Below are 26,598 nucleotides of genomic sequence, written 5' to 3'. Positions count from 1 at the left end.
GTAACGGTTATATAATAATTCTTGCACTTCTGGCCAAGGTTCAGTTTCCGTTTGAGGAATGCTGCCCCTGACTTGTTGCCATGTAGGTCTCTGTAAGCTACTGCCCGACCGGGTCGCAGTGTACTCCAGAGTTGCAAAGTCATGTTGATGCATTCCTCCACCGCAGCCTTTGGAAGTGTGCCGGCGACGCAGAGCAGCAACAGCAGCAGCAGCAGCAGCAGCGACACTCACAGCTCCGCTCGTTTAGCCTTTTAATGTGAAGAGTGGCAGATCTGCTACTTTCCTGACGGGACGGAACGCTTCAGCCAGCGACCGGGGAAGACCTCCTGCGGTCGGACAAGGCGTGCGGAAACTCCCCGAAGTGATTTCTGTGTTGTTCTCATGTGATATGGCGTTTAACGGCTGCCATTGACGTTTTGCTTTAGGTGAGTACATCTGCAGCTGTTTCAAAGTTAAAAGTGTCGGTTTCATGTGCTGGGTGGACGCGCCCTTTGTAAAAAAGTATTTAAACATTGTTGTCGCGCGCACGCGTGTGTGTGCGTGTGCGTGTGTGTGTGTGTGTTCATTTGTTGTGTTCATGCTACTCCTGACCTTCTTATATAGCCTACTGTCTATGCTCCTAACTCCTTACCACGGTCGCATTAACAGCAAAGATGTCCGGTAGTTTATACTGTTGTTGTCGACCTTTCCGTTTGTTTCCTCAGTAGGCTAGTGCGCAGACTCGTAAAGGGGAATTGAAACTTCAGCTCGTTGTGTTTTGTTCATGGTCTGTCATTCATGTAGAGTCAAATAAACATCCTCGTGAAAAACTAACGCTTTAAAGAGCTGAAACAACTAGTCGATCACAGAAAATGAATCGCTGACAATTAAAATAATCGATTAAAAGTTAAATAATTATGTGGCCGGGTTTGTGTAGTTGGTAGAGCCGGATGTGCAGGTTTACTCCTCGACGCAGCGGCCGTGGATTCGACTCCGACCTGCATGTCATTCTCCCTCTCTCATCACTTTAGCGGGTATAAGTTAGCAGCAGGTTTGATATTCGCCGGATATTCGTTTTCGACTTACCCCCGATTCAGTTTCTTCAATAAAATTCCACTACATTACGAGTGTAGTATGTTGAGGACAGTTTAGGACACTGTATCAAAAAAAAATGACAATGGTATTTCTCGTTGCTACCGATTTACGAGCGAAAACAGCACTTCAATCTACGTTCCGGCTGTTGGCTGAGTTAGGGACCGTCTACAAATTACAGTGCTCAGGCTGGTGACATATAGACTTATGGGATTTTTTCAGGAAAGAAATCACCAAAAATCATCTTTTGTAATTCTGATTACTGTAGTAGTAGCCAATGGTGGTCTGCTAGTTACTACAGGTCATATTTTTGTCATATGTCACATTATAGTGAAACAGGATGGAATTAAAAGTTTAAAATATTCACAAAAATCAACAAAGGTACATTTCCTCATTCTGATTGCTGTAGTAGTTGCCAAAGGCAGGGTGCTACGTACTACAGGTCATATTTTTGTCATATGTCACATTACAGTGAAACAGGATGCAATTAAAAGATTAAAATATTCACCAAAAATCAACAAAAGTACATTTCCTCATTCTGATTGCTGTAGTAGTTGCCAAAGGCAGGGTGCTACGTACTACAGGTCATATTTTTGTCATATGTCACATTACAGTGAAACAGTATGCAATTAAAAGATTAAAATATTCACAATTCACAATTGTCTACTAATAAATTACGTTCTGTAGTAGAAGATAGAAGACTGGGAAAGAGAAAATCCGTGACGATGTAAAAGTTTTGTGGGGCAAGGTTAGAGGAAAAGTCAACGTGAAAGATTCATTATTATATTATTTATTATGTTTATTTTTATTTATCTTTTCTGCCTCTTATTATTACAGTATTTTTTATTTTTATTTAAGTGTCGCTGCCTATTATTTACTTTATTTATATCTTTATTTAAGTGTTGCTTATTATTATAAATATTATGTTATTTATATTTTTTATTTATGTTTTGTTAAGAAATACAAGTCTCTTAGCTATAGGCTATTCATGACAGATTTTGTTCTATGTTGTTTATTCTACAAAGTGAGATCATTTTGGGGTCATATTGCCCTATAGGGGTTGAATAACAAAAGTATAGTGAATAAGAAAATTAAGCTCCACAAAATGAAAGAGGAAAAAAATACTAATTAAGGGGATCTTATTCAACAAACAAGGAAATGAGGTAACCAAAACAGGAAAATGTCTATTCCATCAACTCCTTTTGATAAATGATCTGATAATGTCATCTGACCTGTAATAAGACATACTCTGGCAACTACATCCAAGAGAATAAGAATATGTATTTTTATTCATCACTGGGCTTTGTTTTTGTTTAAGAACCATGCCTACATCCACCCTTCTTTACTACTCTGTAATTAAAAAATGACTTGTTAACAATGCCTTTGGTGTGTTTTTTTTAAATAATTATTCCCGTCCTGTTACACTAAAAAATCCACCTACATTAAGTAGCAGCCTAGCAACAAGCCCATTACATCAAACAGAATGTGAAAATGTCTTTTCATTGAATTTTAAACAATTAATTCCATCCTGTTTCACTGTAATGTGACATATGACAAAAATATGACCTGTAGTACGTAGCACCCTGCCTTTGGCAACTACTACAGCAATCAGAATGAGGAAATGTACTTTTGTTGATTTCTGGTGAATATTTTAATCTTTTAATTCCATCCTGTTTCACTGTAATGTGACATATGACAAAAATATGACCTGTAGTACGTAGCACCCTGCCTTTGGCAACTACTACAGCAATCAGAATGAGGAAATGTACTTTTGTTGATTTGTGGTGAATATTTTAATCTTTTAATTGCATACTGTTTCACTGTAATGTGACATATGACAAAAATATGACCTGTAGTACGTAGCACCCTGCCTTTAGCAACTACTACAGTAATCAGAATGAGGAAATGTACCTTTGTTGATTTTTGGTGAATATTTTAAACTTTTAATTCCATCCTGTTTCACTATAATGTGACATATGACAAAAATATGACCTGTAGTAACTAGCAGACCACCATTGGCTACTACTACAGTAATCAGAATTACAAAAGATGATTTTTGGTGATTTCTTTCCTGAAAGAATCCCATAAGTCTATATGTCACCAGCCTGAGCACTGTAATTTGTAGACGGTCCCTAACTCAGCCAACAGCCGGAACGTAGATTGAAGTGCTGTTTTCGCTCGTAAATCGGTAGCAACGAGAAATACCATTGTCATTTTTTTTGATACAGTGTCCTAAACTGTCCTCAACATACTACACTCGTAATGTAGTGGAATTTTATTGAAGAAACTGAATCGGGGGTAAGTCGAAAACGAATATCCGGCGAATATCAAACCTGCTGCTAACTTATACCCGCTCATCACTTTAATGTATTCATCTGTCCTGTCGAAATAAAGGCCTAAAAAAACTGAAAACTGAAACTACAAAATGAAAAGCAAATACTCAAATAGGCTAACTAGGCCTATTTCAATAATCAAATAATTGTTTCAGCTTAAGATACAATACAAATACCCCCTGCTGAAAAATAAATCATTTATCATCATGGAAGAGGATACAATTATACTTTACAAAGAAACTGGAGCTGAAACAATTAGTTGATTAATCAATCAGTCAGTTTTACAGTCTTTTTTTAAAGAAAAAAGACAGAAATTAACTGGTTCTTGCTTCTTCAATAATAATAATAATAATAATAATAACAAACCTGATGAGTTTTAGATTGTTGGTCTGACCAAACAAGTGTTGTAAGTATGTCAACTTGGGTTATAGGAATTGTTTTTACATTATATAGCTAGACCAAACAATTCATTGATTAATCAAAAAAATAAGTGGCAGATGAATCAATAATGAAAATAATCATGAATACAAAACACAATGCAATAAGAACATTAGAAAAATACAACTTGTTGCAATGCATGTGTCAATACATACACATATCTGTTCAGCTTGTTCTCAAATGTTTGTGTACTCACACGTTTTCACGTTTCAGATAAGGAAGGAATTTTGTTTGTTTAGTGACTGTATATTTAGTGTTTCTGATATGGTGAGTTTGTGGTCAGGAGGCAGCATTGGGCATTTTTAATTCTTCGATTTCAAGTGGTATTTTAGGTTACAATGTTTAGTGTGCAGCACTTGGCTGAAGTTTCTGACCATCAGATGTTTTTTACAGGAGGCTTTTTAACTCTTTAATTCCCCAGATATCAACAGCTACACTCACCTTGAAGATTATTAGGAACACCTGTTCAATTTTTCGTTAATGCAATTATCTAATCAACCAATCACTTGGAAGCTGCTTCAATGCATTTAGGGGTGTTGTCCAGGTCTAGACAATCTCCTGAACTCCAAACTGAATGTCAGAATGGGAAAGAAAGGTGATCTAAGCAACTTTGAGTGTGGCATGGTTGTTGGTGCCAGACGGGCTGGTTTGAGTATTTTCCAATCTGCTCAGTTACTGGGATTTTCACGCACAACCATTTCTAGGGTTTACAAAGAATGGTCTGAAAAAGGAAAAACACCCAGTATGCAGCAGTCCTGTGGGTGAAAACGCCTTGTTGATGCTAGAGGTCAGAGGAGAATGGGCCGACTGATTCCAGCTGATAGAAGATCAACTTTGACTCAAATAACCACTCGTTACAACCGAGGTATGCAGCCAAGCATTTGTGAAGCCACAACACACACAACCTTGAGGCGGATGGGCTACACCAGCAGAAGACCCCACCGGGTACCACTCATCTCCACTAAAAATAGGAAAATGAGGCTACAATTTGCAAAAGCTCACCAAAATTGGACCTTTCAAGACTGGAAAAATGTTGCCTGGTCTGATGAGTCTCGATTTCTGTTGAGACATTCAGATGGTAGAGTCAGAATTTGGTGAAACAGAATGAGAATATGGATCCATCATGCCTTGTTACCACTGGGCAGGCTGTGGTGGTGGTGTAATGGTGTGGGGGATGTTTTCTTGGCACACTTTAGGCCCCTTAGTACCAATTAGGCATCATTTAAATGCCACAGCCTACCTGAGCATTGTTTCTGACCATGTCCATCCCTTTATGATCACCATGTACCCATCCTCTGATGGCTACTTCCAGCAGGATAATGCACCATGTCACAAAGCTTGAATCATTTCAAATTGGTTTCTTGAACATGACAATGAGTTCACCGTACTAAAATGGCCCCCACAGTCACCAGATCTCAACCCAATAGAACATCTTTGGGATGTGGTGGAACAGGAGCTTTGTGCCCTGGATGTGCATCCCACAAGTCTCCATCAACTGCAAGATGCTATCCTATCAATATGGGCCAACATTTCTAGAGAATGCTTCCAGCACCTTGTTGAATCAATGCCACAAAGAACTAAGGCAGTTCTGAAGGCAAAAGGGGGTCAAACACGCTATTAGTAGGGTGTTCCTAATAATCTTCAAGGTGAGTGTATATTATTTAATATTCCTAAAATACGAAATACTAAAAAACACTTCTGTCATCAGAAAGCTTTGACCCCAGTCAGCTGTTAGGGCAGCTGAAAGATGACAAGGCAGAAGAGCTTGTGTCTCTGCACCCTATGACGTTGCAAAAGACATGTGGTCATTACAGCTCAGCAGTTTTAGACAACATTTTGTTAGGTTAGGTTAAGCAGGAGTGTCTTCACTCCATATACAAAGTCCTGTATGTGATATGTTCAGGTCAAAGATGACTACACAGGCTACCGTGTTCCCAAACAGCTGTGCTCTTCTGTCTACCATCTGCCAACAGAAACAGTCTGTAAATGGTTAACTCTCCCTCTTGCTGCCTCTCTTGTTTCTTCTTATAAATTATGCGTCATGTTAGTCAATGATTTTCTTCTATAATTCAGTTTTTCTGTTAGTTGAAGTATCTCAAAAGCTGAATCGAATCAGATGCATTTTTTTTATTATTATTAATGAAATCCTATTAGTCTGCATGGTCTTACTCGTCTCATTTCCAGACAGCCATTTGAAAAATAAATTAGACAAAACCAAACAGTCCCACCACCTGCGGTGCCAACAGTCAGGACCTTTGTCAAACAAGCATTGATAGCTGAAATCAATAAACTGGTCAGAACTTGTGTCACAGTGTTCTCACAGTGTTCCTGCAGGCTTGAGCAAATCTTTATATAGTAGCCAAGCTCTGCACACTGTGTTTACACAGTCATTCACTTTTAACCCCCTTGAAGCCTGATCAGGAGAGTAGGACAGGCTGATATATCCAAGCACAATGGCCCTTTATGGAAAACTGAGCTCTACTGTAGTAATGACTCTCGCTACCTTTCTCTCCTTTCCTCCCTCCCTTTTAGAATCTTCCTTCAGTTACATCTAAGATCATTTCACTCCTGCCCTCTCCCACTTTGTTTCTCTTCTCCCTTGCTCACTGTACATGTTGCCCTCATAATCTCTCTCCCTCTGCATCACTCTCCCGCTCTTTCCGTCTTACACTTTTGGTCACATGACCAGCAAACAGGCCAAGTGACTATAGATCAAGAGGTGACGGAACAGATTTGATTGTGCAACTCTGCAAAGCTGCACTCCCTCAGGCCAAACCAGCAATAACGTTCTTGTGTTCTGCTCAGTAAAACATCTGATAGATGCTAGTACAGAAAAGAAAACCATGGTTATAAAGTTAACACCAAACTGCTGTAAGTATAACGGTTTCTTTCTCAAAGGGTCAGAGTATAGCTTTGTCTCTAGTAGGATCAGGGTTTGTCTCTCTACTGCTGGAAAAGGGTCTGCTATTATTGATTCGAATGCACTGTTAACAGGCTGCGTAGCAGAAGTTTTTTCTTGTTCTCCAACTCAGGAGCTGATTTGTTCTGCCTCGAGCCGTAGCAGCAAGTGACACTCTGGAATGCAGATATGTAATGCTTGCTGGACAAGCTCTGGGTTGGCTGTGTTGTGCAAAGAGACAGTTTACATGTGTTTAAACATCCTATATTTCCAGGAATTTTGTAGGTCAAGCATTGCAAATGTTAATTCAGAAATAGGTGTAAGAGAATTGAGGTTATTTGTTAATCTTGAACACCCTAATCAGGAACCTGTAACAAAAAACATACTATGTTTTTTTCATTTACAAATGATGCTAGCAACTGCATGCTTTTAACGTATGACATTGTGTCTGACCACATTTCTAGATGCCTTTAGATCATGTGAGGCATAGTGCTTAAAGATATAGTCCTACTCAAAGTAACAGCATGCCATTTTCTTTCAATAGTAGAGTAGGTATTGATTTGTGGCTAAATGAAGTTGCAGTACAGAATTGCCAAAGATACAGAATGGTTGTGTAATGTCTCTATTACAGCGCACTGACAAGTACATTTGTGAACATGCTGTCACATTTGTTCTAACCAATTTAGGCATCTTTATCAATAATGTTTATCTCATGTGTTTCTGTTAAAGGAATAGTTCAGCATTTTGGGTAAAAATACGTCTTCACTTTCTTGCTGAGAGTTATATGAGAAGATCGATAACACTATCATGTCTGTCCATTAAATATGAAGCTACATCATGGGGATGGTTAGCTTAGCTTAGCATAAAGACTGAAATCGGGGGGAAACGGCTATCCTAGCTGCCCCCAGCCAGTGTGGAACCTCTGCAATCTACGGTTACCCACAACACCTTTCTCTGCATAGATTCAAAGAGACATTTTATGTGTATCTTCGGAATACCAAAATTCCAGCTGCAGTTGTTTCGCCCCGCTTCTAGTCTTTATGCTAAGCTAAGCTAACCTTTCCTAACTGTGAATTTAATGTACACACATGAGAGTGGTGTTAATCTTCCATCTAACTCTCAGCAAGAAAGTGAATAAGCATGTTTTCCAAATTGTCTTAAAAAAACAAAGGTCAGCTGATATAGTGATAACTAATTTTTTTTCAGTCCCAAAATCTATTCATACCGATCTCTAAAATCCAGTATCAGTCATTAGCTCTGGTAATTAGTTGACACTTCCACTTGCACTTAGTCATTTTTTAATTGACAATAATCCAGTGAGACTCTTAATTTGTGCTTTGTTAGAGACAAGTGCACCATTTAAACCCACACAGTAATTACATCATGTCTTCTACAGATACTTGATGTAATGACAAAGATCTTTCAATGACACTGTCAAAAACATATCTCAACTCAGATACACCTGTTTTTTATTTACATTTTCTACTTTTAGGTAGCCTGACAAGCCAGACCCACATCAAGATGTTGGGTCTGGGAACTCATCAATGGCAGGGCTCAATCCGAGCGGCGGGATAAACGGTTGTCTTTCAAATTCCCTCTGCACGCAATAGGATAGCGCTACAACCAACCAGAGCAACACTACTTGATAGATTATTCGGTCGACAAAACTCCGAACACATCCTCCTTTTTTAAGAATGACTTCAGTGCCGTTCTTTGTTCTTTTCTCAAAGAAAAGCTTAACTCCAAGTCTTCCAGAGTTGCGGCCAAAGCCGATTCGAAAGACCGCTGTTCGCCAGCAGCAGCAGCCATCTTCTTTGTTTTCAAGTAGCAGGGAATTCACGTGAAACCGTTGCAACTCTGCCGTCATTATGTTAAGCCCGCCCACCGACTCTATACATGATGTGATTGGCCTGACTAGAGTTTGGTTTTTCCAGCTCGCAAGCCAACGGAGAGTTGCTAGACTGACCCCGGCTGCAAATTACATTTGCTGCTGCAACAGTGCGTCTAGATTTCTAGGCTAACTTTTAGGATTATCAACAATGAATGTAGAAATACGCCAGAGGCAGATCATTGTTATTTGTGTGTTCTTTTCTTGAGGCTTACTAAGTTGAGATAGACGGTCAAACAGGATCCTGTCAGCACGGAGATGACACAGCATACTCTGACATAGGGGAGTGGTTTTGTTTCTTTACTTCTTTACTTCAGAAAATAAGTAGGAACATAGAAGTGTGTGTGATTCAGGCAAACAGTGGAGTGGTTGGTCAGCGACAGCTTCTGGTGTCTGGTAGGAATTCATTCATACTTTGTGTTGCTTTAAATAGCGTGAATGTGTGTTCTGGATATGGTTATCAGCCGGCTGCTGTCTGCGGAGTCTCAGTCACTCCTCTGTGACTCACACACTCTGACTGTGACTATTAACAGTCTTCTGTTTGGCATAGCTCTTTGAAGAAGTGAGGAGGGAAAAGAGAGTTTGAACTGGTCCTGGTCCAAATTATCAATTTGAATGTTTAAAGGACTGAACCAGCTCTGGTCGAACCACCAACCAGAGGTCCTGTGATCGAAAGCTGTAAATATAGATTTCTTTATTATCGATGCATCTGCAGACTGCAGGTTTTCTTGATTAACCAATTTACCCGTTATGTCGTTAGATTAACTAAAATTGGCCATCCCATTGTCCTAGAGCAAAAGGTGACCTCATAGAATGTCTTGGTTTGTCCGACTAATGATTCCAAACCCCCAAATTATTCAATTTATAACGCAAAAAAAGGAGGAAATTCTCACATTTGAGAGCCTGGTACTATCAAATGTTTGGTGCTTTTGCTTAAAGATGACTTAAATGGTTATTTCGATTATCAAAATAGTTGTGATTTTCTTTCAATCGATTGACTAATTGTGGCAGCTCTACTTTGATCATGTATTGATAAAGAGTTTCTGGTTTATCAGAATAAGTGCTATAAAGATGCCCTGTCATGTGAGCATGTTAAAATGCCATTCAATATTGTAAAGTGTACTGTAACATGAAAATGGCAGGGCATTCATTCCAGATTGCCCATTAACAGATTGTATATGAGAATATTATACTAAATATTTCCCCCATTAAACCAAACTAAAAGCACAGAGACCATTTCTTTGGGGGAAGCTGTGGCATGAAGCAGTTCAACGGTATACGTCTTGTCTGTTTCAGTTGCAAGGAAGTGAAACCCTGAGTTTGTGACACCCACACATTCATACACGAGGGAAAAAACTCATACACGTGAGATTTTGATTCCATTAGCTTCTTTTTAAACCACTAAAAGTCTCTCATCTGTCTTACCTCAATCTGTTTTTTTTTGTGTGTGTTTTTTGCAGGGTAAGCATCACACAGAGTTATAAAGAAATCCCTGCCAGGATACATCCAATTGCCAACCACTTCCCCTTTTTTTCTGTGGAACACTAAATTGCTGGGACTCTGTGAAATGTCAGAGTGGATCACTTTCAAAACTCTGAAACCTGTAAAATCTGGACCAACAGCGATTTAATGATCATGGTTTGACTCGTGCTTTGTCTGATTCTGATTCAAAGGCTGTCAGTCATGTTGGAGCCTGGCTCTGTGGACAAGGGAGTGTTATGTGGTTCACCATCAGTCTGCAAGTTTGTTTACCCGCCATATTTGTGCAGAGAAACCTATGAGCTGAACGTATTTTATGTGGCAACTGGCTTTATCACTGGACTGCTTGCACTGCCTGCTGGCTGTGGCCGGGATCACCAATGGATAGTACCATTACGCTGTTCACATTCCTAATTTCTTGGGAAATGTCTACTTACTGAATAGACTTGTGTGTTTGAATTTGAGGCAAAATGGAGGAACTAAGGGCATCTGCTCACCGGACCCTTTGCAAAGACCAAATGTATTTCCTCTGTTGAAAGTCTGACCCCAATGGGATAAGAACTAAAAACTCTGAACTGTGTAAGACTGAACAGGTAGTTACTGTACTACAAAGAAAATCTGGACTACCTCTCTCTCAGAATGAATTGCCCTTCAAGGAAGAAACGTCCCACACGCGACTCTGATTTCTCAGCTATCGCGGTTCCCTCAATGCATGGGTCCGGCTATCTCGACTACTCGGTCGAGACTCACGCTTCCAGATCCCTGGAGGTTATGGAGGAATTCAGACGGCAGGAGATGTTGTGTGACTTGGTGCTACATGTCACATACAAGGAAAGGACAGTGGACTTCAAGGTAAGACACCCTCAAAATTAGAGCCCAACTGATATCTATAAATATATATATATATATATATATATATATATATATATATATATATGTACTGATAGATATATTCAACCATGTTCTGAGTGTTGCCGTTGCATGGTTGGTTTGTCCACCAGTGGGCACTCTACAACGTCTCTGTTGGCAACACTCTTTGATTTATTTATTTTTTTTGTTATTGTGTTTTTGTTCAAAGGACTTTATGTTTCATATCTTAAGTTTGTATTTTTATACATTTTATTTAACAGAACTTTAATATATTTTGATGTTCCTCTGTTTAAGTTTATTTTTAAACTGCATTATCATATTATTTTAGTGAGGACTCATAAATAACTACATATAACTAATGTTAGGGAAATCTGTTTATGTTTTGTTACACGTTTCTGGATATATATTTTTTAAATATTTATCGGCCGATATATCGGAATATCGGATTTTTAAATCACCAAATATTTGTATCGATATCGGCCTTAAAAATCCTATATCGGTCGGGCTCTACTCAAAATGAAATGCAGTATGTACTATTTTGTGGGATGTTTTTCCACATTTGAGTGCAGTGTTTCTGTATAACCAAATGCATGTTTGTTTTTTTCAGGTGCACAAGGTGGTGTTGGCCTCCTGTAGCCCCTACTTCAGAGCCATGTTCACCAGCAGTTTCAAAGAGTGCAGCGCCTCAGAGGTCACCCTGCGCGATGTCTGCCCCCAGGTGGTGGGAAGACTTATTGACTTTGCCTACACTTCCCACATCACAGTGGGAGAGAAGTGTGTGTTGCACGTTCTTATGGCTGCTATGAGGTACGCAGACAGTATTTAAACAGCAACACACAGACTTGATTTATTTATTCTGACACTTTTTTTTTTTGTACCTTTTAGGATTTACCAGTTAAATGCATCAAAATCACATTCGAATAATACTTTAAGGTGGAGAATATACAAGATTTAATTAATTTTGTCCTCTACAAGATATCAGATGGAGGACGTGGCCAAGGCATGCTGCGATTTCCTCACTAAGCACCTGGAGCCTGCTAATGTCATCGGCATTGCCCGCTTCGCCGAGGAGATCGGCTGCACAGAGCTGCACCAGCGCAGTCGAGAGTATGTCAATACACACTTCAATGAGGTGAGGTGCAAACACAGGAAACGCAGAAAGAAGTTATCCTTTTGAAATATAGTCAAGTCAGGTTTTTATAGAAGCTTATTTTATTTGAGCTTTACTTATGTTAAGCAAACATGTGACACGCAGTATTTTGAAACTGAGGTGCTTTTCATTGAGCAACATGCAACCTCTAACACACTCCTGCCATGTTCTCACATGGGAAAAAGAAGGAAACCGCTGAAAATGTTGAAGTGATGTTCACCAAAATCAGTGACACTGTACCATGCAGGAAGACGCATGTGCACTACATCGCCCTGAGAGAGCTCCAGGACTACTCCGTTGGAAACATGCTCATTGTCCTCCCAGTGATTCCAGGCATTATTTAGAAGAACTCTTTGGTTGTTCTTGTACAACGCTGCGCCCATGGCGCTATCTTTCCAACTATCCATAACATTAAACCTGAAGAAGTAGACGCCGCTGATGGGGGCTGTAAAGAAACCTGCATTGTGGTGCAAAGAAACAGACACAGAGCTTAGTTATAATTTGTCAGCTATCATAGTCTCATAGTAATCAAAATAATCTCTTTTTCTCTTTTCTCTCCTTCATGTCTGATACCCCATTCACACCCAGGGCTCAACCAGGGTTTTACCCAGGTCGATTGTGTGTTTGAACGGGTTAACCCTCGTCGATCGACTCGGCTTCGCGACCCAGGTCGCGAGGTGGGTTAGATCAGGGTAGGAGAAGGGTCAATTTCAATGTGAATTACACACGACCTGGGTTGCTGACAGCCGGGGCGGGGCAAATTATGTGATTGGTCAGAAATGAGAGCGGGGCAGTCATCACAGGTCGCCTAACACTTTGAAAAAACAAAAACAACAAGATAGATTTTGTCTCACTGTGCTTATGCTGGGTTTTCACAGGCAGCTTCAACAACAGCAGAGCAGAGCGATTCAATTCATTCCCTATGGAGAACTGTCCACTGACAGTGTGCCCGGTTGTCTGCCCATCCCAAAAGTTAACTCCGCGAGTCAACTTTTGCAGAGCGGTAGTGGAGTGTTTAACGTGGGGTATACTCGCCGCAGCCGAGCTGTCGAGCACCAGTGTGACATCATGGGAGCGCCGTAACTGTTTATACTCGGGTGCGGTGGTCACGACACTAGTTGCAGTCTTCTCCTGAACAGAGGTGGCGCTAATGAGGAAAGGCTACCGACTTTGCTATTTCTACGGAATAGAAAAAGAAGAAAAAGGTAAACAACGGCAGAACTGGCAACAGCATTTACGTCAATGCTTCGATTTGATTTTGATGATGTACTTCGTCGGATCAAGCCTTTCATTCACCATAACACATCTTAACTCAGTAAGTTCACAAGAGAGACTTGCAGTCACTCTGAGAGTCCTGGCATCCGGTTGCTCTTAAGCTCGTTCATGTTTCCTGTTTCCACTTTGTCGCGCGCCGCTGAAAAAAAATAGAGTGGTGCGCTCCCTCTGGTCGCGCACTCAAAATCCTGGCGCGCCAGCGAGATCTACGTCATTTTGACGTCACATTGGCGCGCGCGAGCTCGGCTACGGCGACTGTAAAATGGCCTTTACAGGCATAACTGCCTGTAAAATCCCAGCCTTAGAACGTAAACGTATGAAAATAAGTTTTAATCGCTCAGCAACGGCCCTCTCACTCCCCTCTCTCGCTCAAGACACAGGTCTCCAGCCTGCAGTTTAGTGCGGCTGCTGGGTAGCGCAAATCTCTCCCTTTTTTCGTCAAGCTGACAGCAAAGCCCAACTTTACTTTTAATGATATCAAACAAAGAGAAATGTTCCCCCCTCGTCTTAAAATGGTCGGACATCGATACTAGAGCAGCCTACTTCCTTGTCCAGTTGCTGAAATGCAGAGGAGGAAAAATCAGTCTGCACAAAATCATCTGATAAATGGTTATTTATATGTGTATTTAGAACATACTTACTGTGAAACAAACAATAAGCTTTATTTCTCTCTCTACTGCACAATGACGAATTTAAGTAGCTACAAAACATTAGCTCTTGTGGTATGCAGCTGGACTGGAGTTTGTGATGTTCACTGAATATGATGTGTAAAGCCCTGCCCATTTCTAGCACATACGGTAATTGTGCATTATGCATTGCTTCCTGGTTGTGACCCAGGTCGTACCTGAATTGTCATGACCAGGGATATATACCCATGTTGACTGGCTTGGTTTGAATTTCCAAAAGAAGGGTTGAAACCTGATCAGATAACCAGGGCCCAACCCTGGCCTTTGGTGGGAAAGAGGTAATAGAGAAATAACATTGCATTAAATAATATTCTAAAATTAAAACATATTCTAACAAACGCATACCTGTGTGGGCGTTGTAAGCATTGCCGATGTTCGTGATGATGTTTGGGTAGATTATTGTAGTTTCAACCCTGAAGGGTCCTACTGCTTCAGTCAAAGCCACAGAGAAGGCCACTTTGGATCCATCTGTGAAAATAGCACATGGAAAGTACATGTTCTTTGTTTATCATTTGTTCAAGTTGGCTCACACCAGGTGATAGTTGTAGATTGTTTGGTCAGGTGAAGGAGAATCGACTGCAACTTTATGACCCCGAAAGAATAAAATGTTCAACCATTCAAGTCAAAAATGACCTGATGTTGCTAGCGACCCATTTTTCCTCCACAAGATCAGTGATCGTTTTTATCATGGTGTATTTTCATATTATATTTACCAAGCTTTTTTTCCATCTTCTCTGCCTGCTCTTTGTAGTGAAGTAACTCCGTCTTAGTCACATCCAGCTCTGCTCTAAGTTCCTTCACTGTGTTCTCCTGAGCTTGCACATTGCTTTCGCTTGCTGCCAGTCTGTTCTCCATCAACCTCAGCTCCTCCACCGAGGCTCTCAGTGCTCCCAGCTCAGCACTGATGTCAGACTGTGAGGCCATCTCTGCCTGAACCAAAGCCCCTGACAGGCATAGGATCAGCAGCAAAGCTGTAGCACTTTTCATTCTGTCTTTAGATCTTGAAGATGTTGATTGACTTTACTTAGACTGCAGATAGCAGGCAGTAAATCACCAAAGAAGCTACAGAACACTTACAGTTTAAATGCATTTGTTTATGCATAGCTAATTAGACATCGCCTTAGCATCAGCACATCCCATTGGTGCTTTATATCTTGCTGTGCTTATGATAACTGTGGGAACAGTACAGCTACAGTCAACAATAGTTACCTGAATCAAGGTCAGGTAATTTGGCACCTTTGTTGCGAAACAGCACCAGTACTTTATGCCTACTTTTTGCCAGTACATTGCCCACGTTCTCTCTTAGCTATCTTTCTGTCTCTTTTTTTTAAATGACGGGAACTACCCTGTAAGCATGTGAATGCTCCCTCTGTGTCTGTGCGTCTTATCTATAGTTACGGGCACCTACCTAGCAGCTCACATTTATCACTAAATAAGGGGTCTTCATTGTCTTTTAAGCCAAGGACCCCTTAACTGAAAGAGAGATGGAGCAGAGACCCCCTACTACAAATATTGTCTAAAATGAAATTGCATAATAAACTGGGCCTACAATAACATGTAGGGTGGCCCAAAGCTTTTATACATACCTCTTTTTTTTGGCATAGAATACTAAGCTATTACAGTAAACCCTAATAATTGTTGGCATTATTTTATAAATCATGTTTTAATGATACACATACATGTGGCACAGTGAATCCTTAGGATTAACTGTATCTGTGGATGGCTACCTTAGTGACTACCTTACCTATAGGCCAGTAAGCAGTGGGGATTTGTATTTGCTAATGATATGTTGGATTCATGTTAAGATTTTTTTTATTTTTTAAAAAACTTTCAAAAATTAACAATTATATGGAGGCCCCCCTGCATTGACTCTGAGGACCCCCTAGGGGTCCCGGACCTCCTGTTGAAGATCCCTGCACTAAATAATACTCCTCATAAGAAAACAAAATTTGAAAAAAGCACTAAAATGTGCATATTGAATAGTCAGAAGCCTTTTATATGACCGTCCTTCTCTCCGTCTTAGGTGACTAAAGAAGAAGAGTTCTTCAGCCTCTCGCACTGCCAGCTGCTGGAGCTCATCAGTCAGGACAGTCTCAAGGTGCTCTGTGAGTCTGAGGTGTGTGGCATTAAAATAACTAATAAAATAATTGACTGACAGGCATGGAAATAACATATTGTAATCATGGTATGTTCCAACTGTTCTTGTTTGTTTTTTTTTGCAATTGGTTGTTGAATTGCATTAGTAAATTGCAAGCATGATTTGGGTCAAAGTGCAAAAATAGTACTGTATATTGTAAGATGTTTTTTTTTTTATTGTGCATGCCTGTTGGAAAGACCAACAGTTAAACCATTAATTTATTAGAGACACAAGTCTTGTTTTGTTTTACCAACCTTAAGTTTTACTACAGACACAGAAAAGGTAGAAGTAAACATACAGTAATTGACATTCATGGTCTGTAAAGTCAAGAGTCTTGATTTTTTTGTGTGTGTATTATTTTGACTCAACATCAGCACATGCTAAAAAGGTTAGACATAGCACAAATGCCATTAGTCAATGCACTGACAAAAGTCTATCTAGATGTACAGTACATAACAAACCCCATATTAACATGTCTAAATAAATCCATGTCAGGTGTATAAAGCCTGCACAGACTGGGTCCGCTGGGATATGGAGGGTAGAGCCCCATACCTGCATGCCCTCCTGAATGCGGTTCATATCTACGCCCTGCCTCCTAAGTTCCTAAAGAACCAGCTCCAGTCCTGCCCCATCCTCAGCAAGGTAAACTACCGCCTTGCTTTATGTTTTCTTGTTATGGAAATGAACGCATAGATGAGAAAGACATCTGTTTTCCAATAGTTACCTTTGCCTTACTTCATTTAATTGTCCACACTTTCTTTTAACTCTAGGCCAATTCCTGTAAGGACTTCCTGTCTAAAATCTTCCAGGATATGACTTTAAGGAAGCTGGCTCCTGCACCTAACCGTGGAACTCAACTCATCTATGTGGCCGGCGGGTACTTATCTCATGTAGTTCTCTCAACTCAATTTGTTCTGCAATGCATTACCAGTTCAACTTACATATTTCAAGACACTGTGGGACATAACAAAACATTTTATGACATATTCCTCTTATATTGATCATAAGAAACTGCACTTGTGCTAGTGACTTTAATGCTCACATACTTTCTGTAAATGATTGAGCTGCGTTCACGGCATACATGTCCACATAAAAGCACCTCATGGAGGCAGAAAGTGTCTCAGTCTGCCACCCAGAGGCTGTTAGAGGTCACATCCACTCTGTCTTCTTCACAGAGAGCCCTGCTTTCTAGGTTCAGGTATGCACCCTCCGCTTTTGTAAGCCCTTTATTTATAGTGGCATACTGCATGTTGACCTATTTTTGTCTATCATAAAGCAGGTGGGTTAGCAGACTTCAAACTACAATTAGGATTTTTTCCTCCAATTTAGACACTTCTTTGAGTGCAATCCTTTGACTACCGAACATTTGGATTGTGCTGCTTAAGCTATTTTGAGTTTCTAGATTGTAAGGTTATTCAGTTTTTGTTTTAGGTTTTTTGGGGGGTAATTTGTTATATGGCTGGTATAAAAGCACAGATACAACAGGGTGTGAAATTTGTTTTTGACTGGCATAGGGAAAGAGTACTTACTTTTCACATGAACCAAATTGCACCACTATATTTCCAACCCCACCAAGCATGCATACATGTATTAGCATATTAAGCCATTGGCCTTTTCTTGTGGGTCTTTCTGTACTGTTTACTTGTATGTACTTTTTTCAAAGAACGCATCTAAAATCAAGAGAACATTTAGAGTAAACTTAACATTTCCTTGTCTCTGTTCAGATACCGGCAGCATTCCCTGGCCTCCATGGAGGCTTATGATCCCAGGAGGAATGTGTGGCTAAAGCTGGCCGACATGGGCTCTGCATGCAGTGGTCTGGGGGCCTGTGCGCTGTTTGGATTGCTCTACACTGTAAGTGTCTAACTGGTTTAGTTTTTTTGCCACTATGTACATTGAACATTTAATACTGTAATTATTTTACTTTTACTTGCCTTTCCTCGCTCTTCTTTTCCACCTGTCAGTCCTAAAGGGATTAGTGTTTGTTCTGACAAGTTTAAAGCTATAGTGCGTAACTTTTTGATATTAATGATCGTCCGTTACATTCAAGCCATTGCCAAATGAGTTGCTATAAAGCTAATTAAGACTATCAGCTCCACACAACTCTCTCTGTATTTCTCAGTATGGCTATGTTCAGAAGATTTTGTCGTCCGGCGACTTTCGCACACAGAAACTCGAGTGAAGATAATGACCTCTTCTGAAGAGTCCATCATGTTTTTTTTAATCCTCCGTGTCCTCCTTGGCTACTAGCAACTGCATGGAGGAGGTGCGCAATCACCGAATGCTTGTATCATGTGGACGCGCCGACAGTGTTGTTGTCATTACTTAGAATTCCTCATGGGGGCGACACAAACTACGCACTATAGCTTTAACAGATCAACATAATCTCTGTTCAGGTTGGAGGCAGGAACTTGTCGCTTCAAAACAACACAGAGTCCAGCGCCCTCTGCTGCTACAACCCGATGACCAACCAGTGGAGCCAGCGAGCCTCTCTCAACATCCCCAGGAACCGGGTCGGGGTGGGCGTGGTGGACGGCTGCATCTATGCTGTCGGAGGCTCCCAGGGCTCCACGCATCACAACACGGTGGAGAGGTGAGACGTGTGTGAGGATTTATTTATACAACTAGGCCCTCGAGAAGTAATTTGATTTTAATGACATCTTATTTACTAGAATGGATGTAATGAGCCTGGATTTCCTCCCCTTATGCACACATCCTAGATTAAGTTCATTTACCTCAGTCTAAGTATGGATAATGGCATGACAGAGGAAATGAATAGCTGCCATTCAACCTAAAGAGCAGTCAAGAAGTTTGCAGGTATTCCTCTCTTAGCCTAATTAGACAACAACACGGGCTCTTTCAAAACATGTTGAGACACACTTCTCAGGAATGTCGATCTGGCCAGGAATGCTTTACATCTTTGTTGCCGCCACCGCCGAGCAGGGAGGAGTTTCAATGCTGTTATAAATCAGTTTCAATCAATTGAGAACAAAACAAAAACTCAAGACAAGCCAAATGATGATGATCCTTTTGAAACTATTAGCTTTTCTGAAGCGTGTTTCAAACAAAACCTCAATCCCTTTTTATATTTAATTGTATAGATATCTAAAAGATGCTGGCCACAGGAGAATTAAGAACTCATCAGACGCCACTTGGAAGTCGTTTCATGAGAAGAAGCTGTTAAATATAATAAAAGCTGATGAAAGTTCAGTGCGAAACACATCAAAGGAGATTAGAGCATTTATAGTAACAATGGTTGGCAACTAAAGGCTCTGCTCTCGAGGATGCCTCCCAAATGAATCCAAGCAACATGTAAGAGATTCAACAGGGAGCCATACCAACTTGTTCAAGTGTGCTAAACTGATATTATGTATTTCTGTTGTTTTTATTTTATTCTTTATTTTTATTTATATTTTTTTGCTGCTTTTAAATGTCTTATGTATACCTGTACGGTGTCCTTGAGTGCCGAGAAAGGCGCCTTTAAATAAAATTTATTATTATTATTATTATTGTTATTTATCATTGAAATTTGCCTTGCTGCATGTAGTAATTTCAGGGTTTAGAGCACAGGGTCAGTGTCAGCACATTGACTTAAGAAGTGACTTGAATTTAGTGCTTTTCAAGGGCACTTGGCCAATGTTTGAGGACAGGTGATGTAATATCAGCCACTCTCCTATCAGCACTTTCCAGCTGAAATACACCCAGTGCCGAGAACTGATTCAATCATTAACCAGTGAGCATGCAGTCCAACCGGCCTCATCATGATGTCTTTGTTGTTGTTATACCTCGCATTATTTGCATTCATGTTTCCAGGATTACAGTAATGGTTTGAACAAGATTACAGGAACAGTTTGGGAGACACCCTTATTTGCTTTCTTGCCAAGAAGTTAGATAAGAGGATTAATATATCTGTATCTGTGTCCTATATCTGTCCATTAAATATGAAGCTAAGAGGGGGTTAGTTTATCCTAGCATAAAGACCAAAGCCAAAACAGCTAGCCTGGCTCTGTCCAAATGTAACAAAAATGCACCTGCCAGCACTATAGTTTGTTTATTTAATCTGCATTAAAAAAAAAAAAAAACCATTTTAGTTTTTGTAGGGATTAAACAAACAACATACATGCATTATATGCTGGTAGGCAGATTTCTTTTTACCTTTGTACAGAGCAAAGCTAGCTGTTTCCCCCCTACCTCCAGTGAGTCTTTATGCTAAGCTTACCATCTCCTGACTGTATTGTATAACGGACAGATATGAGTGTTCTATTGTGACCTTTAAACCCCCTTTTTTTCCATAACACCATGGACATGAAAACGTGACAAGTATTTAGAGACGTCTGTTGGACTACAGAATCAAGTGGACTTTCTTGTCTCTGTGTGCTCTCAGTGGTGTCACAACCTCTTTAGCTTCAAATAAAGCTTGTCAGTAGTTACCAAACATGGTTGCCAGTTTAACCTAATCCACTTAAAGTTGACTGGCTCGTGTAGCTTAAGAAGGTTGCCTCACACAGCCACTGAGCTCTCAGTCATTCAAAGTTTTGCAGCACTAATACCCTTATTTGATTATTTTAATTGACTAATGTGTAACGACATTAGGAAGTGTCAACAGATTATCACACTGACTGCATGCACTGCACAACTGCTGTTTGGTTTGCAGGTGGGATCCAGAGTCTAATCGCTGGTCCTTAGTTTGCCCGATGTCGGTGGCTCGTCTAGGTGCTGGAGTGGCAGCGTGTGGGGGGGCTCTGTATGTGGTCGGGGGATATGATGGGCAGAACCGCTGGAACACTGCTGAGAAATACCAGTCTGACACCAACACCTGGCACCAGCTGGCACCCATGAGCACTATACGCAGTGGACTGGGTGAGTGTGTGTGTGTGTGTGTGTGTGTGCGTGTGCGTGCGTGTACTCCTGTCATAATGAGAGTGTGACAGGGCGCATAGCTGCCGTCACGGTACCATTGCACTACCTATTTCATTTCTCAAAGACTGCAAAGGTTACCTGTATATGTTTGTTTAGCGTGTGAATATGTTCTGTTAATTATCACACTGTTTTCAAATCATCTGTTAACCTAGCCATTCATCAAATCCCCCACTGTAATCCCGTAGCTTTCTTGTGCACATATTTAACATCCAATACTGCGGTGATTTATATGCAACCATCAATACATCATTCTCTTATTGTTTAAAACCATGCCATTTACTTCACAAACATGAACGGTTATAATAACAACGCAACACATGTCTTTGTTAATTACGTGTCTATTTATTGAGCTTAAAAGGTAGCATAGTGTAACATATCATCTTTGTGTCTTACTGGCGTCTCCTCTTTGTGTGTATACAAGGGGGTAAGTCTCTCTCCACAACGCGTACCTCCTTTAGTGCCATTTTGATGCTCACAAGCACTCACCCGCCGTTAGCATTCCATTGACTGCCATTCATTTTGACGTCACTTTGACAGCGAATAACTTTACATCTGAAGCGTTTAAAGACTTTATTTGTCCATTGTTTATTTCTAAAGAAACACAACAATGTATAAAAGGCTCCATTACCTTGTATCTCACGTTATAGTAGAGGCATTACCGTATAGTACAGGAGAAGCTCGCAGGCAGTTTCGAGTTACATTAGCTGTTTAAGTTTAATTACTAATGTTAACTAGCATTTTAGTTAGCAATAATTAGCCTGTGCCTATGTTATCTCCTTACATACTGTATACCTACGCTCTCCGTCTCTGCAAGATTGGGAATAATTGAGATTTCTCTTGGCACAGCTACCAGAAGACTTCCAAGTTTCAGACAGGTTGCTCACGTCACATCTACGTCTTCAAGCTCAGTTGGAGGCTGCGCAGTAACGCTCAGCCCTCACTGGAAAAGTGCTTCTAATATACTTATATACACTGGTCTCCGTCCAGAGCAACGGGATCTGTTGGTTTATCTATTTATTTTACTGTCTATGTGTGTATAAAGGAATGTTTGCCGCGGTTGTCGGGTTTAAATGACGCTATGACTTCCGGGGCTATAGGAAGTAACCCGGAGTTTGAGTAATTAATTTATTAGCCGTCAGTATATCTTGGGGCTTTGTCAAATGTTAGCTTGAATCCTATAAATACTATTCTGTAAATTTCTAGCTTTATAGTTAAATTAATTTTGGCTGTCTTTAAGCTTGTATTGTCTACTCACCTGAGCCACCCATGTATTGTACTGTTGTGTTGTTATGTTCCAATTCCAGTGGCGCGCCTCAGGCCTATATAGACTAGTAACCACAGTTGCTCGGGAGAGCTGGAGGCAGGAGGACGTAAGTCTGTTGTATGCCCTCAGAGTAGTGACGAATAGTGACTGGTTCAAAGGTCAATATGTAAACAGCTGTATGTTTGTATAATTTGACCGTTTTTGACTCTCATGTCAATTTACTTTAAAGTAATTTTTTTTCTTCTTTTTGTTTTTCTTTAATTTTGTTAATTTTTATATTATTATTCTTGCTTTGTTGGCCTTAATTGGGGTAAATAAAAAAATCCCATCTTTTCAACCTCATCTCCGACTTCTCCTGAGTGTTTTCACCTGCTCACGACTTCTAATCCACATCTTACCTTCAACAGAGAGCCAATCTGATTAAACTAATGAGATACTATGTATTGATCATAGAGCTTAGGCAGATCTGGTAGGCAGATTATGTCACCTTCAGACAGAGCAAGGCTAGCTGTTCCCCCCTACCTACAGTCTTTATGCTAAGCTAACATCTCCTGATTGTAGCTGTCAATCTTCTCATCTAACTCTCAGGAAGAAAGCAAATAAGAAATGTTGCCTAAATATCGAACTACTCCTTTAAGTTCCCTCTCTGTCTGTCTGTGCAGGATTGGTGTGTGTGAACTCTCACCTGTACGCAATAGGGGGGTATGATGGACGGAGCCAGCTGTGTTCTGTGGAGCGTTACAATATAGCCAGGAACCAATGGGAGCCCAGGGCCTCCATGCAGTACTGCCGCAGTGCACACGGAGTCACAGTCCACCAGGGACGCATCTTTGTCCTCGGTCAGTTACATCACTAATCGAAATATAAGACAATTCATACATGAGTGAACGTGCTCATATTATGCTTTTTGGCTTTTCCCCTTTCCTTTATTGTGTTATATATCTTTTACTGCATGTTATAGGTTTACAAAGTGAAAAAAGCCCAAAGTCCACCTCAAAGGCACTTACCATCTCCAACAGAAAACACTGTTCACAAACTGCTCCAAACTGCTCTATTTACTTCTGTGACGAACGTGCGTCACTTTGTAACACATGTTATAATGCTCGCCTAGCTGCTAGCATGACACTCCCTCATACTCTGCAACTGACTAGCTAGCAGTACTAACTGCGCATGTGTGACTCCCAACAAAGATGGAACAGAAGTGAGATGTCTCACTCTGTAGCTAAAACAGAGAGCTCAACACACAGGGTGAAAAGAGGAGCTGCAGCAATGTGCAGTACAACAAATATATGGTGATTTCTGAAAATTAAACTACATAAACCTATTCTGGTACAACCTCTAAATACAATTATGAACCTGAAAATTAGCATAATATGAGCACTTTAAATGAAAAAGAGGGGGAGGGTTTGCACACAGCATGTATTGCAAAGCTAGAGGTGCTCACAACTGTAAGACAATGAAAAAAAGGGTGGTAGTGATTGCACACTAACATAAATATATGATCAATGATCTTTTATTAACACTAATAGGGTCAATGTGTTTCGCTTCATTGGGCTCATCATGCGCTGTTTTTTCAATTAATTATTTTCTATATTTATATATTTTTGTTATTTTTCAGATTTGTTTTCTTTTTCCTTTTTTATCAGATTTAATTGTATCATATTTCTTCATTTATTTAACTATTTTATCTGTTTTTACTATTTATTTCTCGTGTGTGTTGCTCCCGGGTATTTTAGTATGGCGTTTTTGATGAAGCTTGTATTGATTACTATTGATTGCCTGAAGTTTGGCCTGTTTTAAGTGCCATCCCTAATTAGTGCATGTTTCATGTCTCTATGCTCATTGTACCTTCTCATTGAGTGTGCAGTCACTACCACAAACACTTTAATTCTTATGAGTTAAAAGAAGATTATTTGGTAATCAGTCTCTACTAGATGACCCTTTAATATCTCTGGTATATGTTTTGTATACTAATATACAATAATAATACACACTTGTTAAGTAATTAGATAATTCCCATTAATTGGTAGACAGTTAGGTCAGCAGGCTCAATGTGGCTCAATGTCTCATTGTTGTTTAATTAAATAGAGTAAAGCATGGTTCAAATGTTAAGACTAAACAGATCAGCAGCAGGTAAAAGAAATGTCGATCAGGAAGAAATAACAAACCGCATTAAAATCAATTGAAAATCTAAAAATGAAACCATGCCTTTTTAAAAATCATGTACTAAATTCATAAATTGAAAATCAATTGCTTAACGACAGACTCAGTTGAACAGTTCCCTAATTGGTTTATTAATGGCTCAATAATTAAAAGTGTGTGTGTGTGTGTGTGTGTGTGTGTGTGTGTGTGTGTGTGTGTGTGTGTGTGTGTGTGTGTGTGTGTGTGTGTGTGTGTGTGTGTGTGTGTGTGTTCCATCCAGGAGGCTTCAACCAGCTCGGCTTCCTGGCCAGTGTAGAGTGTTACTGTCCAGAGAGAAATGAATGGATGTGCGTCACCGACATGCCCATTGGACGCAGCGGCATGGGCGTCGCTGTTACCATGGAGCCCTGTCCCGGCAGCCTGCCAGAACAAGAGGAGGATGAGGATGGAGCCACATGAGGATGAGGACCAGATCTGTTGAAGTCTCAAGTGTTGCATACGGATCTAAGTGGTGCTACTTTTCAAGACAGGGTTAAGTGCATTCAATAAAAAAACATTCCAATATGAATACTCTTCATACATGGATCAATTCGTATTGCCCATGCAGTACTGCAGGAATAGTTTGTATGGAAACGTTGAAGAAGAAGAATATTTCTACATCTACTAGGGGGAGTAGTGATACAGAAAAACAGGTAGCATGACAGTGAGGTCACAATGAACAAGGTGCCACAGGACAGCTGTGGCTCAGTAGGTATAGCGGGTCGTCCTTTAATCACTGTCGGTTTGATCCCTGGCTCCTCCTATCCGCATGTCGAAGTGCAACACACTAAACATCAAGTTGCTCTTGTTGGACAGGCCAGCGCCTTGCATTGGCAGCTCCGCCACAATCGGTGTATGAATGTGTGTGTGAATGGGTGAATGAGAGGCAAATTGTAAAGCGCTTTGTCCAGTAAGGTAGAAAGGTGCTATACAAATGCATTCCATTCACCATTTTACCATTAACGGATGTAAGTAATCTCAAATTGTGGTACTATTTAATTAAGTAGTGTTATTCCTCAAATGAGTTTTATCTTTTAGTATTACATTGTATTTGTAAATTTATAAAGTGAAGTTATAATTTCTAATTCCTCACTCTGTGTTGTATCTCTACCTCTGTCTGTGTCTAAATGAGTACTTTTCTTGTGTGTTTTCTTTATTTTGTGCCAATATAGTTTCACACAAAACTGCCATTTTTGTATTATATTTTATTGATTGTGTGTGTGTGTGTGTGTGTGTTCACTGTCTTTTGTTTTGTGTTTCTGAAAATAAAGCAATTCAAATGTGTGTTTCTGCACCATATGTTCATCATTGTAATAAACATTTTCTCATATGCTCTGATGTTAGTGAAGACAAATGGGTTTTTACTGACCTCTTGTGATCTCAATTATTAGGATGCATCTACACAAGTGTGTAGCCCCAATATGTAACAGCACATGCACTACCACTAGATGGTGGGATGAGTCCAAAAACAGCGGCACACTGCAACATAAAAATGTTGTTTTCTGTTTTGCCATGTAAAAGCGCTCTAAGAGAGCTCCCATCTTAAAAATAACAAAGCAATAGAATAAGGGCCATAAATCTATTCACAACTTGACAATAGCACATTATTATTATTATTATTATTATAAGTATGGAAATTTTAACACTGAGCAGTGGTGTCCTGTTTGGATAAAGAATACTTATCTATGTTTTATGGCTCAGAGAGAATATTTAGAGCTTCACATAAACCTTTATTCCAGCATACCATGAAGAAAGACAGAGGGTACTGGAGTCACTACAGTGTTAGTCATCAACCACAGACGTCACTTGTGTGTGTTTACTCATCTTTTTCTGAACTGCTGCTCTCTATCTCCTCCATGTCTCACCTGCAATTATCCCAGCAGGCCACCAAAATATGGCAATTCTGGACAGAGCAATTATTCAAATACATGTTGAGATTACTGACAGAGAAGAGTGAAAGAGAAGGGGAAAACATGTTCATGTACGTTTTATTGCTTTACTGGAATA

The 26,598-nt window shown here is 40.1% G+C and overlaps 2 protein-coding genes across 6 annotated transcripts; one reads left to right on the top strand and one right to left on the bottom strand.

The window, feature by feature from the left end:
• keap1a (kelch-like ECH-associated protein 1a) lies at positions 1-25,034 on the top strand. 5 transcript variants are annotated; one of them, XM_035994469.1, is made up of 12 exons: positions 6-425; positions 10,090-10,960; positions 11,586-11,789; positions 11,958-12,110; positions 16,113-16,205; positions 16,722-16,868; positions 16,997-17,103; positions 17,951-18,080; positions 18,623-18,819; positions 20,881-21,086; positions 23,073-23,249; positions 24,833-25,034. In XM_035994469.1, exons 2-12 carry the CDS (start codon positions 10,748-10,750, stop codon positions 25,009-25,011), a joined length of 1,806 nt encoding a protein of 601 aa, XP_035850362.1. In that variant the 5' UTR covers positions 6-425; positions 10,090-10,747; the 3' UTR covers positions 25,012-25,034. The 5 variants fall into 5 exon arrangements, with proteins under 5 accessions (XP_031165813.1, XP_035850362.1, XP_031165810.1 ...); XM_031309950.2 differs by having other exon boundaries at positions 7-425; positions 11,586-11,785; positions 11,954-12,110; XM_031309951.2 differs by lacking the exon at positions 6-425 and adding an exon at positions 6,569-6,713 and having other exon boundaries at positions 11,586-11,785; positions 11,954-12,110.
• Positions 12,173-15,119, bottom strand: LOC116057475 (complement C1q-like protein 2). Its single transcript, XM_031309954.1, has 3 exons — positions 14,803-15,119; positions 14,435-14,557; positions 12,173-12,585 (listed from the first exon to the last, which is right to left on the bottom strand). Exons 1-3 carry the CDS (start codon positions 15,074-15,076, stop codon positions 12,299-12,301), a joined length of 684 nt encoding a protein of 227 aa, XP_031165814.1. The 5' UTR covers positions 15,077-15,119; the 3' UTR covers positions 12,173-12,298.
• Positions 25,035-26,598: the final 1,564 nt, after the last annotated feature.

This window comes from Sander lucioperca, chromosome 18, assembly GCF_008315115.2.
Source record: "Sander lucioperca isolate FBNREF2018 chromosome 18, SLUC_FBN_1.2, whole genome shotgun sequence".
Classification (NCBI taxonomy): domain Eukaryota; kingdom Metazoa; phylum Chordata; class Actinopteri; order Perciformes; family Percidae; genus Sander; species Sander lucioperca.
The sequence above is the reverse complement of the archived record's forward strand: the minus strand, read 5'-3'. Positions and strand labels throughout refer to the sequence as shown.